Source organism: Dermacentor variabilis, chromosome 2 (genome assembly GCF_050947875.1).
Source record: "Dermacentor variabilis isolate Ectoservices chromosome 2, ASM5094787v1, whole genome shotgun sequence".
Classification (NCBI taxonomy): domain Eukaryota; kingdom Metazoa; phylum Arthropoda; class Arachnida; order Ixodida; family Ixodidae; genus Dermacentor; species Dermacentor variabilis.
In genome coordinates this window covers 74,664,318-74,682,336 of record NC_134569.1, presented here as the reverse complement: position 1 = coordinate 74,682,336, position 18,019 = coordinate 74,664,318, and the positions used below count along the sequence as shown (strand labels likewise).

Genomic DNA, 18,019 nt, shown 5'->3' with positions numbered 1-18,019 from the left:
CAAACTGAAGCCATTTTAACGCTAATTTGTCCACTGACCTGCAGGAACAGCGGGAACACACCCTGACTGTCGGCGATTGGCATCATTCGGGCTCCGAGCTAAATCATAGCCATTTCGAGGGAAACGGTCACTCGCAGATGTGGCTTGTTTGCGAATTGGGTTTCGGTGATGAAAACCACCGCTGACTCGGTAGCAATCGCGGTCGTTTTTACCTGATACTTGCAACCCGAACAAGTAGCGCGGGTGTAAACCTTAAGAGCGTTGGCGCTTCGCAATACCATGAAAACTCGGAACCAGACTGGGTGCTGTTCCGCGCAGAAATAAATACAGAGCGCCGAAGAGCACTCAATTTAAGCGTGGTGATGTGTCAGCGATCTTCGGCGCCATTCCTGAGAATTGACCCTGCAATGAACGTTAATGTGCTACATGAACAACAACAACAACAGCAACGACAACAATTGCGCAAAGGCTGCCTCTTTCGCATGCTATTAGCATTGATGCTGTCATTGCGAGAAAAGCGTTTTTATACCTTATTATGGGCTTGTGGCTGTTTCCGTGTCGCTTGTAAAATCTTCAGCTGCTTGTATCTGTTGTATGCAGCGCCTCGGCTTTCTAACTATGTACTAAATTCACAAGATGTTGACGTGATTATCATATTGGCGCTTAAGATGCTTTCCGTGAGGTCGAATTTTCAAGCTGCTTGTCAAAATGTAGGAGATTCTATGGAATGAGCTCTAGCATTGCTATTTGATATATTCGCAGGCATGGTGGACGCGCTGGACCAGTCTGTAGGCGAAGTGTTGAAGGCTCTCAGCGATGCTCGCATGCTCGACAACACCATCCTCATCTTCTGCAGCGACAACGGCGGACAACCTTGGGGTAGCCACACGACCCGCAGCTTCAACTGGCCCCTGCGCGGATCCAAGGGAACGGTCTGGGAAGGAGGAACCAGAGTCCCCGCTTTCGTCTGGAGTCCCCTCCTCGCGAACACTCGGAGGGTGTCCAACCAACTCATGCACGTCACGGACTGGCTACCCACGCTATACTCAATCGCCGGTTGGTCCACTAGTTCCCTCAGTTCACGTTCTTAATAAGATCAAGAAGACAGCAGGAGAGCTTGAGAATATCTATTTGTGTGGGGAAAAATTGATTAAGATTAATATTGTATGAAGGTAGAAGAGCAGCGTGATAGTGAACAGCTTACCTAAGAACGGTGACGTCATGACTGCGCTCACTAAAGTAGCCTGTTTTCATTACATGACAGCAAGCTACAACATTTACAGAAGTACAAACAAGGAAAAGAAGCACAGCATCTCATACCATAAAAAGGCGGGGCGGGGGGGAATCGTAATTCGCCCGAATGGAACACGAAGCTACCAAGGAAACCATTATGGGCTTCTAAGAAAGAAAGCTTTGTAGTTGAGTGAAAGCTTTTCGGGGTCCGTGGTTCATACCCAGGACCAACGGAGCTCCGGGTCGGTCGCTCTACCATCTGAGCTAACAACGAGGCAGTTGGTCTAGGGTTCGAATTCCGAAAAACGGCTATTTTTTCCTCAACTGCGAAACTTTCTTTCTGAGAAACCAGTATGGTTTCATTTCTTTCTACATTCCGATGGATGCAATTTTCCCTTTCATAACACTCCTTGCACCTTGCGTGATAATTCTCATTCCAAGACCTCGCTGTTAACAACCATCTTTTTCATTTTTCTGAGCTGCACTCTGCGATAGCCACTGGAAATATTTTGATGAAAATTATTTGCTACGTTCTTGGCACTCTATAGCAGGTAGGTAGCTATAGGTAGGTCACTGTTTCGCCTCACTTTAATAAAAAAATATAATGTTTAGGCGACATTGGAATCGAACCATTACCGTGGATATCAGCAGCCCGTTGCTCTAGCCATTAAGTCCCGATCTCTTTTTCCCTTTATTGTCTGTTTCTGACTTGCCAGAAGTCATACAGAGGCTTCTCTCGTTCCAACCACAGCTAGCTCTTTGAAGAGTCGGCGCATGCGCCCTGTGACACTTTCTCATATTCTTTCTTTGTGATAATTCGCGCTCTGAGGTGTCGTGTTAGACTGCAATATTTCCAGGACCAGCTCACTTTCCTAAGTACTTTCCTCCCAGAGCGCTTCTTAGAAAATGTGTGACGTTGAACCGACTTGATGATCACCCAAGTCAATGGTGTTTTACATTTCTTTGCAGGAGTAGAAATGCTAATGTCGTTTTCACTTAACACACATTAAACCATTGGTACGAACGAAGGCATAACACGTAGTCGCTGATGACGTGACAATCTATGTTTCTCTCGCTAAGGCTTGTCCACCATCTATGTAAAACCAAGTGCCATGTCGAAAGTTAACGTCAAATGGCCGGCTGAGAAATCTTGCTGCTGCCGCCGTACCGTCGTGTTCAAGGTGGTCGACGACGTGGTGATGTCGTCATTGACACGCACGGCCGCGACCTACACGTACAATACTCAATTTACACAAAGACGTTGGTCTACCTGGTATCGCTTTGCGGAACTTCAAACAATGCAGATAGCCATGTGCACCAGTAAAATCTTTCGCATAACATCGATGTAAAGATTTCTTCACCAGGGCAACATATTCTTGGAAGCTCTGTATCACTCACCGACCATCGGGTGAGAAGCTCTGTGCATGGCCTTGTACTTTAGCATAGTGACGTATAAGCCACCGTTTTCTTTCTGCCGGCGCTGCTGCCGCGGAATTTGTCATCGATGATTTCTGCAGGCGCAGGTCTATTATATTCGTTTTGCTTATTCTCTAGGCAGTTCGCATGTTAGCGAACACCACTTCCCGTTTAAGACACGGAGTTTCAACCGTACGTGGCGCACGCTGGCATCGCAGCAACATGGAACTATCGGTGGAGCTCCAAAGTAGCATGCGAAACGGTTTGCAACAGTACGCGTCCGCGCGCATTGCGAATCGCTGGAACACTTCCAGGGCCAACGAGATTGTGGAAAGCGTGTGGACCCATCTAAATTTCGCGATTTTTCCGCCAAGATTATGAGCATACGCCGTGAAAAGGCGGGGTTCGTTAGCACAGCGTCGACAAGCTCCACGGGGTACTCCTGTGCCAGTAAAGAGGTGGTTTGTTTGACGCAAGAAGCTGATGGTGAAGAGGGGGACAAAGAAGGACAGCTAGTAGAAACATGCGGGAGCCAATGTCACACAATATGCTGGGAGTTGCAGTAATCCCCACAAGAGGGGAAGACAGGCGATAGCTCATCTGCAAAAGCACTGAGAAGGTGGATGCGGGTTAGAGAGAGTAAGCTTAGGAGTTCGATTGAGCGTGCCGTAATCGAAGTCAAAGCGCATGCGGAAGTTTCGTGTGGGGACGAGGAAAGATGCGGCCGACAAGATATGGTTTTAGGCTGTAAGGTGTGTAGTGTGTGGAGTTGACCTGCGATGTCGGGAGCCTGGCGTAAAGCTTCACAGAAGAGCTGGCCCTTTGGATGACGAAGTGGCCTGGACTGACGACATGACACGATGACGAAGCCATAACGGAAAGGAGGTATAATAACACAAACACCACATCCAGTTTCATGGTTCGTAAGCAGCTGTAGCAGTAAAAAAGTGAACATAATTCGTAACGTTGTGAACTTTGTCCGCAGCAATCTATAGGTGTTTGCCGCCATAACACAACGGTTGAAATAGCCCAGGCAGTTGGTTATGTATGAAGCATTGACTCTATTGCAGAACACAGACTCCACTCTCAGCAAAGCTCCGTAATCGCCTGCCGGCAGATACGCTCCAATTTTCAGGCGCTGTCAATTGAGCAAGCTGCCATTACTCGTGTTATTTCTTCTTATGAAGCACTCGACTCCGCGCCATTCCATTCTTGTGAGCAGCAAACTAAGATGTACTTATATCCTCTGTTGTACCCTGCCCCAGCTTTCAATAGGGAAGTTCTTCGCGAACCTCCGTTGTGTGTTGCGACCACTACTTCTATTTCCATTATATTGAAAACAAACTAGCTTAACATAAGCTTACCCTTCCAATACGTATGTTGCCTGCTAATTTCACTTTCATTCGACGCATGCTCTTTCAGGAGGTGACGTGGACACGCTAGGGGAACTGGATGGGTTTAATATGTGGCGGTACCTGTCTCAAGGAATTGGCTCGCCTCGTGTCGAGATGCTCTACAACATCGACAACCGGTTATTGAACAGCTCAGCTCTGCGAAGTGGTCGTTACAAGTTGGTGCTAGATGGTAGCGGACTCATGAATGAGCGCTACGCTCTACCAGGTGGCGTCCGTCCGTACGACGACCTCGATAAGCTGCTCACCGAGTCGACAGCAGCCAAAGTCCTCAGAGGCTTCTACAAAAGGGAGCATCTGAGGTTTCCCAAGGACTGGAGAGAAAGAGCGGCGTTGAAATGTGGTGATCCGGATGGCGGACAATTTTACCCGAATAGCACGGTTCACCTGTTCGACATAATAGACGATCCTTGTGAATTGAACAATGTGGCCAGCTTACATCCGGAGGTCAGTACCAACAGAAAGTCTGCTCAGAATCTTAACAGAAATTTATTTAGATAATAGCATATGATTCAAACATAAGGGGATATTGAACACAGAATTAAAATTACTTGAATAATGTCAAGGACCAAATAAACAAACGTTCAATCAATGAACGAACGAACAAGGAAACAGGCAAGCAATCAAAAAGCAAACACGCGGTCTCACGTACACAAGTGCATAATTATCCTGAAAAAATGCCGTCGGCGAGAGGGAAATGCAATGAAGCAGTACGCAGAGCTGTTCTATAAGTGGTTTATGTTTGGACCACTGGTGTTTTTATACAACACAATTTCAGTCGGAATATGTACAGCATGCGCCATAGCGATCGAGTAGCTAATCTAGCAGATCATGTGCCGTTAAATTAGCAGATTTGTGGGTGTCACATGGGACGGCCCGCTCCGTTGGGACTTTTCAACGTAACTGTTCAAGTAAAGCACGTTCAGGATGGCCAAGGTGAGTCGTAATGGACATTCAGTTTTAATAACACGTTTACAGCATTGCGTGCTTTATTTTTTTGTGAAGAAATAGCTCACACCAGGTGAACTTGAGTTCACTTCTCTATAAAACTTGGCCTGCAATTCATACGTTCACTAATGTTGTTTGCTATTTTAACAGGTTGTGGCGTTCCTGAGGACTCGCATCGGCGCCATGGAAGCTAAAGGAATGCCATTGCAGTACGAGCCCAAGGATCCCGCTGGCTTTCCCGAGAACCACAATGGAACCTGGGCGCCGTGGGTGAATACATCGTGCGGATAGAATTATAAAATATGTGTGGATCAGAGTTTTATTGGCGGTGATCAGAGTTTTATTGGCGGCGCTCGTATATAGCGTCAAGGACGCTATATACGAGCACGAACGGCGAGGCAGCGAGAGTGACTGTCTAGAAAGATACTAGCAGCCAGCAGCGCGAGCAGAGCATGCCAAGCATTGGCGATGCTGCTGTACGGAGGTGCGTCTTCTTCACAATAGCCTCTCGCAGAAAAAGAGCCATCCTGGCGACCTAAGTGTATGGAGGCAGAGGGTCATGGTAGGGCTTGAGACGGATCACGTCGACGAGGTCACGTCCACGCCGGCGCATGTCGTCAGTTAGAGAAAGTGGTTCAATGAGAAAGTTCACCGGGGGCGCTCGCTCTAAGGCATTGTAATTCCATACGTACTTTGGGACGAGTTTCTAGGAAAGCCCAGGAGTTTGGAAAGGAACAGCTAGTCATACTACAAACCCTGGGGCACAGGTGGGATTAGGAAATGAGTCGGAGTCGCTTTCCTTCTGGCGCTGTTGTTCTTGTGATGTAAAGGTGCACGCGAGCTGGTGACACTGTTCCGTTTGTCGGGCAGCTTCCTACACAGGTAGGCACTCGGAAGCACCAGGATAGTATGGAAGAACGGTGTCGATAGTATGCGAAGGTTCGCGTCCATACAGGAGGAAGAATAGTGAAAATCTCGTGGTAGCTTGTATTTTGGTGTTGTATGCGAACGTTACAAAAGGAAGGACGCGGTCCCAGTTACCATGATCGGATGCCGCGTACATGGCGAGCATGCCCCCGAGAGTTCGGTTAAACCGTTCTCTGAGCCCTTTAGTCTGGTGGTCGTTGACCGTGCTCCATCGATGAATAATGTGGCACTCCGAAAGCACAGCTTCAACGACTTCTGATAGGAAGGCATGACCTCTATCACTAAGGAGTTCTCGAGGTGCGCCAAGAAGAACGATGAAGGGATGTAGGCCGAAACCGGCTACATCCCGCACTGTCGTATTCGGTATAGCAGCAGTTTCGGCGTAGCATTTGAAATGGTCCATAGCAACCATGATCCGCCGATTGCCATCGGGTGTTATTGGAAGCGGGCCGCGGAGGTCAACGCCGGCGCGCTATCGAAGGGTATGGCAGGGCATAGAAACGGCTGCAAAGCGCCAGATGCGCGTAAAGGTGGCGACCGTCAATGTTGGCAGTCAGGGCAGCACTGAACCAACTTTCGTACAAAAGTGTACATTCCGCGCCAGTAGAAGCGATGGAAAATGCGTTCGTATGTCTTAAATACTCTGACATGGCCATACTGCGGATCACCGTGAAAAGAGGTACATATTTGTGATCTAAAACTGCGAGGTATGACCGGTAACAATCTACGGCCTTCGGGAGCGTAGTTGCGTTTGTGAAGCAGCCGATCACGAATGGCGAAATGAACAGCTTGGCTTTGGAGGGATCGGGAAACAGGGATTGTTGGTGAACCAGAAAGGCAGGCGAAAAGAAAATTGATCCGCGGGTCATGGCCTTATTCGATGCCAATCTTGTCAAGGTCGAGAGGTGACATCGAGTGCGTGCAAGTGGTTTCGCAGGCCGAGTCTGGAAGTAGAGGTGAACGGGATAGGGCGTCTTTGCGTCAGAGAGCTTGCGTCCGCAGCGGCGGATAACGCGAATGTAGTACTACTGGATTTGGAGTGTCCAGCGCACTAGGCAGCCAGATGGATATTTCAACGTGGTGAGTAAGCAAAGCGCGTGGGGATCCGTTGCTAGGTCAAAGGGACGGCCGTATGAATATGGGCGAAATTTGCCAAGCGCCCATACCACAGCCAAGCGTTGGCGATGCTGCAGGACGGAGGCGCGTCTTCGTCACAGTGTGCATATATATATATATATATATATATATATATATATATATATATATATATATATATATATATATATATATATATATATATAATGTTATCGAACGCAGCATGGATTAGCGTAAAATTACGCGTGTTTCACCGCTTTCCAATGTAGTCGTCACATTAAAGAAAGACTTCGCTTATGCAAAAAACATTTTAAACAAACACCACCTTTTACTTTTGAAAACAAGTAGTTTTCGAAACACAGTACTTTTTTTTAATTCTGGGATTTTAACGGGTCAAAACCATGATCTTATTATGAGGGACTCCGCAGTAAAGGACTGCTGGTTAATTTTTACCAGCTTTGTTTCTTTAACGTCCCGGCAATACATGGTGCACCGGTCTCTATTTTTAATATTTTTGTTTTGCATTTCACCCTTTTCGAAATGAGGCCACAGCGGCCAGTATCTGATCAGGCCCCCTCAGGCTTAGCAGCGATAAGCTAATGCATGTACACCATCACAGATTCACAGCATTTTTTCTCTGCAGTATATTGGAAAGCCTCTGACAAATCAAGAAAATATGTTTCATTTAAGTGCACAAAGAAGCTGTACAGCTTATATATTAATGCGAAAGCATTGTATGGCCCATGAAGCGGAAAATACGGCGTACGGCGTTAACCTCCTATGGTACCAAAACCCATGTAACGAAGTGACGACGCCATGTTCCCGGCGCTGGACCTGCTGCATCTCGCATAGCGAAAGCCCATATTTGACAGCCATGGTGTATGACGGACGCCCTAACCCATAATTCCCAAAATATGTACTGCCCACTTCGAAAATTGAGTTGACCTAGGTTCGAAACCGACTTGGCCCACCCCCAAAATCTGGGTGGCCCCCCTCAAGATTGACTTTGCCCCATTCGAGTACCGGATCAAGTGAAAAACAGCGGAACAACCCTACTGCTTTCGTATTAATTGCACGTAAGGAGACTGAAGTGCATCTATCTTTATGGTCCTTGCACTGTATACGCCTGCCTGATGTGTATGCGTACTGCCAGCAAACTGAAAATGAAACAAAGCCGAAGTTATAGCCTGTTTATAGCGCAAGTGATCAGTAATATTCAGCTTGAAATGCTTTGCGCTCCTGTTGTCGGCGACCTTCAAGTGACCTTGAACCAAAAGCCACAGCCGTTACCCGAGCATTCAAGCGAGAACATCTGGGCATTGTTGTCAGCTGGGAAGAGGACTTGGTACCGCGTCACAGAGCTTACATGTACTCAGCCGCCCAGCATCATTCCCTGCATTGGCTCCGGTCCCCCCCCCCCCACCCAGGGTTGTCTGGGTGGGGGGGGGGATTTATTTCAGCCCAACGGTCCTTCCCGCACAAGGGGGGTGCTGTAGTGTAGCATGAACTGATGCATATCACGGACAGGTTTCCCACGTTCCACACGGTAGCAGGTTGGTAGGATTTCTGTCGGGACATTAAAGCAGAACATGCCGGTTATACGATGTAGATAATGTGTGATATCCGTATGGTATAGTTAAGGACAAGAACATATACAAAGCACACTTTAGGGAGTTCGAGTGATAAGAGGGATGAGTGTTTGTCATTGCGTCGCGATGTTATAGAGCGCGCGGGCTGTACGAACTTAGGAGGAACACAATAAAATATAGGACATTGTCGGCGTTAACCTGTTTGATTGTTATAAAAATTAGCAACCCCTACAAACACTAGCAAATACTTCCGCTTCAGTTTCTAAAAAAAATAAATGGTCATATCCTGGTAAGCTAAACGTGAAATTGTCACACAGCAATCGAAGTGTCATTTTCACCCTGCAACAAGTGCTTCGTATGAAAATTTGGCAAATAAAATTTAGCTGACTTTCCTATATGAAGTGACGTGTGTTAATATGATGATGATGATTAAAGAATGTTGAAGCGTGCCTTCCCGGGGCAAGAATGAATTTACTGCATCCTTTATGTGCAGTGCGTTTCGCTGTGAGTTTGTCATTTTTAAACGAAGACAGAAGGCAGGAACACACACGACAGCGCTGTCCTGACATGTTCCTGCCTTCTGTCTTCGTCTTACTGCGCTGCCCCTTCAAGAAGTTCAAACAGTACCAACTCGCCCAAATGTTGATCCTTCTGTCAGGTTCGAGCTGAGAAGTGCGGTCTTCCAGCGCGAGCGGAGGCTGGCGGTTGAAGAGACGGAGGGGTAGGCACTGCCTGACTTCTTTGTTAAGTCCCGACACTCCCATAACATGTGATTTAGTGTGGCAACCTCGCCACACGATGTGCATTTGTTTGTAGTGTACATGTCTGGATACATGGCGTGCATGAGTCTGGGGTTTCTGTAAGAGTCAGTTTGTAATTGTCTGAAGTGTACTGCTTGCGTCCTGTCTAACCTAGCGTGAGGGAATGGGCATATGCGTCTTTGTAATTGGTAGTGTGTCGTGATGTCGTGAAACTTGGTCATACGATCCTCCCATGCCCAGACGTTTGCAGTACCCCGTGAGGGCTCTTCCTCCGATGCTCCTCGGTGAGTCAGGCCTCGAGCAACGCGGTGAGCCGCTTCGTTGGGGGTGCTCAGTCCAGTGTGTGCCGGGATCCATAGCAAATGCCTTCGGTTATCGACGTCGGCGTGTCCCTGGTGTATGGGATGTCGCTGGAGTATTTGATATGCCTCTTGCGAGATGCGCCCATATGCAAAATTGCGAATTGCCGTTTGCAAGTCGCAGGTCACGTATGAGCTTTGGTTTGTGTGAGGGCCATATGGCCGCTTCCTCTGCCGCTTCGGCATGTGCCGTCTTCACGGTGACGCCGCTCGTGAGGTGGTTGTCTCGGTGGCTAGTAAAAACCGCCGCAACACTCTTCCTGTCTCGATAGCGGGCTGCGTCGGTGAAGACCACCTCCTTGTCGTTGGAGTAACTATTGTTCGTGTGTTTTGCCCTGGCTTTACGCTTCCCCGTGTGGCGTTGGGGATGCATGTGGCGAGGCAATGGTAGCACGTATAGTTGCTCGCGTATGGTTCCTGGAATTTCTACTTCGATGCCGTGCTGCGAGTGGCATGTGATGCCGAGCTTTTCAAGCACGTGTCTGCCCGGGCGGGCTTTGGATAGGCGCTCAAGTTCCTGCGCTGCGTGATAACATTTGTTAAGCGGTGAAACATGGTCACCCGTGAAAGATAAACATGTACACGTGTCAGTATTGAGTGGCTTAAGGTAGTCAAGCGCCGAATTTCTCGCTAAAGAACAGAAGAAGCAAAATGGAAGCGCGCGCAAAGTTGTAAACAAGCGCAAATTTGGAATTCTGAAACTTGGCAAAGGGAATCCAGCGCGTATGACATAAGCGGGGAGTTGAACTAAAGCAGCGAATGCACTGGTGAGTCCGTAAGCCACCTTACTTTGCGTAAAATGGTGTACTGAAGAGTCAGATCACTCTACGTCGGTGTAACAGGCATTAGCATTCGAAATATTTACACAAAGTAATTCTCGATAAATACCATTCGTCATGCTGTCTTCTTTTCTGACACATACGGCATTGGTTGCAATCAGCGGTGTGATTATTAGGCACAATAATCGAAAGGCTAACTGTAAGCGAAGCAGTAAATGTCTGAAGTTGATTGTGTTACATAAGCCCGGGCAGGTAGCGCACGTTCCGTCCTGGAAATTCAGACACGAGCGAGTCGATGTGACGGACCACCGTAGCAAGGACAAGTTCCCAGACGTCGTATACGTCATACCATATGTGGAGATTTGCGAGGCTGATAACTTCGAGACAGGACTTCAACAGCACGGGAATGCCGTCAATGGACACTTTACCTCGAATGCTCAGGCTGAACCCTGCGAAACTACTTCACATATCATCAACTGTGCAGAAGCACATTTGATTGGCAAGGGCAATTTATTTCTCCGCCTTTATTTCCAGTCAAGCACATGAATCTTTCTCGCCGCTGCAATATTCTTAGATTTCATGTACGTTTTTGCTCATTCACTGTTAGAACCTGCAAGTTTCTGATGACTAAAGCTTTCGCTGTGTCTAAACAAGGCGATAATCATTGGAGCGGCCAGCAAGCATGCAACCCGAACATTACCTGTTAAGACAATCAGAGCTATGACAAATAAAGCTAATGACAACCTTTAGTTTTTTTGTGAGGCTATAGCAGCTTACCTTTAGCGTTCTGTGTGCACAACCCTTGGTGAGTATTACATAATGATACACTTACTCTATCTTCCTTCAGGCATCCTAGAATTCGAACGTGTTGCCATTCTTTACAGCGAAGGTTTTTTTGCAACCCTCCCGTACTTTGCTAACAGTGGCTGCCGCTGTTGTCCGACGGAGTAGCTCATACTTAATACATCGAATTACGTTTCCGCTGGTGGGATCAGACATCGATCACCCAACCCAGCAGCCTGAAGATGTAATCATCAGACTACAATAGTACGCATACTCTTATCGTGCCGCCGCCAATTACTTCTTTAAGATAACCGCTGCGTTTGTCACATTGCATAGCATGAGTGCGCGAGCGTACAGGCGCCTGCGCCAGCTTTCTTTACACAGAAGACGCAGGAATGAAGTGGGCAAACTTAAAGTATTTCATTAATGCTCCACAAAAGCTTCACTTCAAATATCGTTCAAGATGTGCGGTGGGTCAGCATAATTTTAATGGATACATTATGCGCTTTCCGGTGTCTTTCTGTTTGTTGTTTGTTTCGTTCTGTGGGTCTCGAATTGTTTTCCCGCCAACACTGGTCACTGGATAGTCCATGGTCTAGTGAATTATTAGAGCATTGAGCTGCTCTGCCGCAAAAAGAAAGCTGGTTCGAAACCAACCTGGGTAACTGGGTATGCGCCGCTCTTTAATGAACCTGTAGAGGCGACGAGGTCGGTCAGACCGTCTTCTGTTTGATGAGCGCTTGCGAGGCGGGACATGACGTCCGAGGAGGAATGGAGGAGATGGTGCCTGTGTTGCGGTCGCACAGTACCGGAGCTTACGTCGTTTTGTTTTCGCGTGCCTCTCATGCTCCCTGGGCTAGTCCTCACTCCCCCCTTCCCGCCCGCCTCCCGAGTGGGAAGGAGAGATAAACGAAAAGGGAAAGGTAGGGAGGTTAAGTTCCCGATTGGGGCTGCCACGAACCTCCTTGATGCTAAGTTGGGCAACAGGGTAGTTAGCACTGGGTATGTGCTGCTCTTCAGTGAACCTCCTAGACGCCAACTAAGGCCACTGGCTAAGTGTCGCTCTTCAATGAACTTTTTTGTTGCCACCTTGGTCCCGTGGGTATATACCGATGGGTATGTGCTACTTTTCGGTGACAAAAAATCTGTTGCTGGGCGGAATTGAGCCGCCGCGATGAATATTCAGAAAATTTTGTCGGGATATATATGCAGAGGATGCACGTGCTGACATCGCGGCGGCCATACCCAGGAATTCTGGACACTGCTTCGGCAACCATCTGTTGAACTTCACCGCAACACGACAGCGTAACTCAATGTGCGGCACAAAAAAAAATTATATTTCAAAGTGCCGCGTGAATTTTAAGAACTTCTGTGTAGCAACGTCGAGCGGACACGCCCATCTAATAATTCGCGTACTTATGGCGAAATTCGAAAACCGAATTCTACTATAACGCAGCAAAGATGTTACTACCAAGTGCCGTAAGTACGCTTATGAGTAAAAGGGCACACTAAAACGGCGCCGCTGCCTGCATGCTTAGGATTAGAAATAAATGTTTTCTACAATGAGCATTATTTGCAAGTCTGATAAAAGTACTCTATTTTTGATATGAGCAGGGTACTGGTTGGGGCGGGTCTGTAGCGTTCAGTGGTGAAGTGCGTTGTGCACAAATTACGGCACGATGACAAGATACGAAATATACACGAGCGCTCGTGTGTCTAGTCTACTGCGTCTCCCCCCCCCCCCCTAGCTTGTGTGCCAAAGCTGGCCTTCATGCAATGTTGCATTTAAAGCCTGCAGGAGATCACACGACTTCGTGGCCGAAGCACTACCAAATTTATACTGAACCATTATCGAACCCCTCCTTCTTCCTCGATTTGCTCAATGGTGACTGCCCATGATGGGCTTGCTCCATGGTCTACCTTGGTGACTGAAAAGGCATTCGTCGCTGAAATCTGCAGCGAACCTATTGTAATGCACCATTCTGTCTTGCTGACTGACGAAGGCTTCGCGTGCGAAGGTTGCCACAGTGCGCGGGATGTGCGAATTTTAGATTTTTTTAACGTTCTTTTTATGATGTACTTTGGGCACTCATAAAGAACGTAGTAAACGTGCTCAATTCATGGTGATAGATGCACTAAGGAAAGTGGATACGTGAACACTGTTGGCCAATACCCCAAAATGGATACGTGCGACTAGGTAGGTGCCCGAATCGCCAAGTTGGACAAGAGGCAAGAGCTGAAGAAACTAGACTGAGCAAGTCAGCTGCAGAGTATTGAAGAGGTCGAGAACAGACGCAACTAAATGTGGTAACGGATGCGAACGGAACAAAGTGGTTCCAGAGCGCGCATTGAACGAAGAGCATTGGGTTACACAGAAGGAAAGAATTGGACAACATGAGATTGAAGAAGTCGGCTACATGGCAATGATAAAGAAATCATCAACGAAAGTAAGTGAATGTTCAGCGAGAAAACTAGAGCTACAAAGAATGGAAGAAGAAGAAGTAACAAAGTGAGGACATATTATTAAACATCAAAAAAAGCTTTATACCTCACCTACTCCCACACGTCCCTCCTAGAGCTCTATTTCTGGAACAGTGCCACGTTCAATTAAAAACACGTATGATATTTTTTTTGTAATCAGCAGCAGAGTCGTCACTATATATCGCGACGTCATGGAAGGAGTACCAAGTGTATTTTCTCATTATCAAAATACAGAAGTCTGTTATCTTTCCTGAGTACTCGTCAGCCAAATTAGCTTTCGCAAGACATATGCACATAAGAACCTTAAGCTGAACGAATCTTCTAATTAAATTAGATGTTAAACATGTTTCGCAGCCAATTCAGATTTAGGCCTAGACAGCAGGGGGACTCTGGCGTAAGAAGCCTGAAGCTGTGATGAAATATGCGTCGGGATGGGCGTTACCTGCAATATTTGTGCTGGTCAGCAGAGCTTCCCAGCTTACCACTCGTTATATTTGAAAAGGAAAATGCAATGTACTATAAATGAAGAAGAAAATCGTCAGATGTGCAAGAAGAATAAATGGAGCCGAGAACAAAAGAGAAAAAGAAAGGAAGATCAATTGAACAGGCAGGCATGAAGACAATGAACTTTATTCAGGTCCTGAGGAGCGACTTTGAGACCCCTTATTAGAGAGGAGCCGCTCTTCAGGACCTGTTGATGGGTGTATGCAATGCTTTATTGCTTGAGAGTAATGGTAGTAATGGTAATTTTGGCAGCACGCCGCCACTAGTCGTATTGCCATTTCTTTTCCCTTTTCCACTAGTCGTATTCACGCTGCACATTGGGAATGCTAATTATGAGCTACGTACCAATAGAGTAGCTGCAACAATAATGAAATCGTTTTGGAGGCTGGTGCTTTTATATATGAAAGGCGAGTAGCGTTACTCTCGAAGTGGGAAGCTGCCGTCGCCGCTGCAGCTTACGCAACAGTAATCGTGATTGGGAAACATGCGGGGAGCGCTAAGCGCTTCGCATTGTTATCAGGAGCGCGTTGTCAATTCGTGCTTTTTCTTTATAGAAAGAAATGCCATCCGGTATGTTGTATGAGTGATACCAAAGAATGTATGCCTTTTTCACTAATCGCAGAAGGTCTTGTCTTTCAATCGCTGAAGGTATTTTTTCCCCTGAGGACGCGCTTCGAATAATCCCTACCAACCAGAGGCTAACAGTGTTGCTGTAAAAGAAATAGGGACGGAAGACGTGGCGCAGTGTTTTGAAATATAATAATAATCATCACCTTCCTCAGAAAATGCGTACCATCAAAGAGCAGCATAGATTGAACCCGGTACAAACACCATACATCAGAGAGTTTTAGTTTAGGGAACGCGACGTGTTGGGGCCCCTAGCGCTTGGGTGCGTTTGCGTTTGTGTACGCAAGCAGAAACACGTTATATGTTAGCGGCCCCAAACGCAAGCCGCAGTGAGGTCGCATGCGCTCGCAGCGCCATCGACGTCTGATCTTTTCTGCGTTATCATTTTTTAAAAATACGAAATCAAGCATATAAAGCAAAGTACATAACACTATTCTTATTAAAAGCAGTTAATAAAGTGGTTTAGGGTGTCCGGTATTCGGGTAAACGCAGGCGGACGCAGGTTGGGGCATTGGGGCGGAGCCGCAAACGGGAGCGTCCTGCATGGTGCTACCACCTGGCGGCAACAAGCTCAAACAGAAAAAGAAACGCCTAATATTGCAGTAACCAAGTTTATTTTACTCTGCTGCAGGTGTAAATTTTTGGTAGCAACACGATTACGCCAGTGTCGAAGATTTACACCAGCAGCGAAGTAGAATAGACTTGGTTACATTAATATCAGCTGTTTTTGTACGTTTGAGCTTTGCGCCACAAGGTGGATGCACCAGACAGGCCGCTCCCGTTTACTCCCCAGCCCCAACGCCCCTTCCGCCTGCGTTTACTCGAATACCGTACATGCTAAACCTCTCTAATATATATAAGAACGACGTCTGTCGACACTTGGCGAAAGATTTACAAGATTATCTACCCGCTAGCTATTCGTAAGTTCTCTTACACAGCGAGAGTCACGTAGGTAACGTGACCGCTTAGGAGCAACGATGTTTTCGGCCGCCCCAACAACCCCAAGAACGCAAGTAGACGTAGCGGTCTGCGCATGCGCAGTACCGTCGCCCATAGTTCTTGCGTACGCAAGCCGCTTGCGTTCCCTAAACTAAAGCTCTATTATCCCTAACCCACTGGTGTTCCATCAGGCACGGACGTAGCTGCATTGGAGGTTCCGCCGAAAGGAGGGCGTGTAATAGAAAAGCGGAAAGCACGCCAACAACAAAGAAAAGATCCAAACCATGGAAGTCTTGGATAGTCCTAGCGGCATCAGGCAGCTCGACGAACAGGTAACCTGTTTCGGCGAGGGAGCTGCGCAACACTTTGCGACCATCAATGCCTGGCGCGAGAAGCTCCAGACTCAAGTCAACGGTACACAGATGGCAGTGTCGCCCCTAGCTCTACATGACACTATAACGCATGTACCATGACCTCGACCCGTAAAATCAGGAGCGGTTCATTACATAGAGCCGCCAAAAGACATCCTGATGACAATGGTGGAAAATAGAGAATTCAGAATATGGGCAATGGCACTGCAGGAGGTTCCTACACAAGAAGAATGCCCTTCAGCAATATATTCATTCCCACCCAGAGAAACCGCATGTCATCGTACTACAAAAAACGCTGATAGACAACGTCACGCTCGTAGGCTACGGCCCCACGCACTGCACGGCGACGGTCGAGGCATCTGCTCATTTATTTGACAAACTCACCTTCATCATTCATGATCTGGGAATTTTGCCCAGGAAGACATCGCAGTCCCTGATCGAAATCATTCCCAACAGCTCCAACAAAGACAGCATTTACATTCTGAATAGAGAGTTTTGGGGCCCCAAAGAAATAGCGTTGAAGCCACTGCGCATGCACGAGACGCAAACTGCGTTTGGGTTTTGCGTTGGGAACGCTATTTCACCGATTTAGCGATAGCGCAAATAGCGGGCCCAAAAGCTTTGCGTCAGCAAACATGGCGGCACCCATCGAAGCGACGGCTCTCACCTAGTATTAAATTGGGTTCGATTCGTGGTAACGCGTGAAGTTCGCAAGCTAGGAGAAGTGACTGAGGTTATCGCTTTCTCTCAACTAGCGTGTATTATCAAGATTGATTCATTAAACGCCGCTGATTCCGAATTCGATTGTGGATATTATGGCTGGTAGGCCTAACACGGCTAAGCTTGGCTGGTGAAGGCACGCAAAGTTGGTTTGCTCAAAACTAAGCGCAACTAATTGTTACTTACAAAATAACCTCTAAATTGTAATTAAACGCCAATACATGCAAGTCAGAATTATTATTCATATCATAAAATGGTATATTTTATTTAATTATTTCTAATAGCTTTTCTTCGACGCCGTAGTGGCGCTGTCAGCGCAAGACGCTATCCGCAAACGTAAAACCCTATTCTAAAGCTCTTCACTCCTGCGTGCCCCAACGCTAACATCCGCAAAGCTCTTAGGGGCCCCAAGCTATTGGGGCCCCTATTCTAAAGCTCTCTAATGTCTATAGCAGCCCGAATGATCTAAGGCAACGATACAAAAGCATCATTACTAGAGCGGTCAAGATCGCGGGCAATTCTCCCCTCGTCGTGGCGGGAGACTTCAATGCTCCGTTTCACGCCCAGAAATACCCGTACCATAGGGCCAAGGGAAAGGCCTTATGGCAGGAGACTAACGACCTAGACTGTTCTTGTAACCAATCTGTCACTTCCGACCAGACAAGGCACATCCACCAGCAGAGACTCCACACCAGACCTCAATTTCTCGAAGAACGTAGATTCTGCCAAGAGGTTCAGTCTCATGGTCGACCTTGGTAGGGACAATTACATGACCTCAACCATCTTCGAGTCGATCAAAAGAAGCTACGTCCATTCACCGTGCCAGACTGGGACCAGTTCTAAGTGAAAGTGAAAGTTTATTTTCTTTTCAACGAAAAGAGGGCGCCAAGACAAAAGGCAAGAGCCTGACAAGGTCCCGGTCACCCGTAAAACAGCTGGCATTGTGCATAAGCACTTCACAACAAAATACACAATGAATTTCTCAAGCATTGTAAAAGCATGAAGCAGTAAGTTAACATGCACAAAATTTGTACAAGAAAAGAATAAATTGAGTACACGACTTATCGTATTAGTG

General features: G+C 47.2%; 1 protein-coding gene across 1 annotated transcript in view; it reads left to right on the top strand.

The window, feature by feature from the left end:
- LOC142570347 (arylsulfatase B-like) overlaps nt 1-17,791 on the top strand; it is a 49,526-nt gene extending 31,735 nt beyond the window's left edge. The window contains exons 7-10 of the mRNA XM_075678734.1: nt 763-1,056; nt 4,072-4,508; nt 5,160-5,275; nt 17,605-17,791. Of these exons, the coding sequence (XP_075534849.1) occupies nt 763-1,056; nt 4,072-4,508; nt 5,160-5,275; nt 17,605-17,791 (1,034 nt within the window). The remainder of the gene's footprint in view (nt 1-762; nt 1,057-4,071; nt 4,509-5,159; nt 5,276-17,604) is intronic.
- Nucleotides 17,792-18,019: the final 228 nt, after the last annotated feature.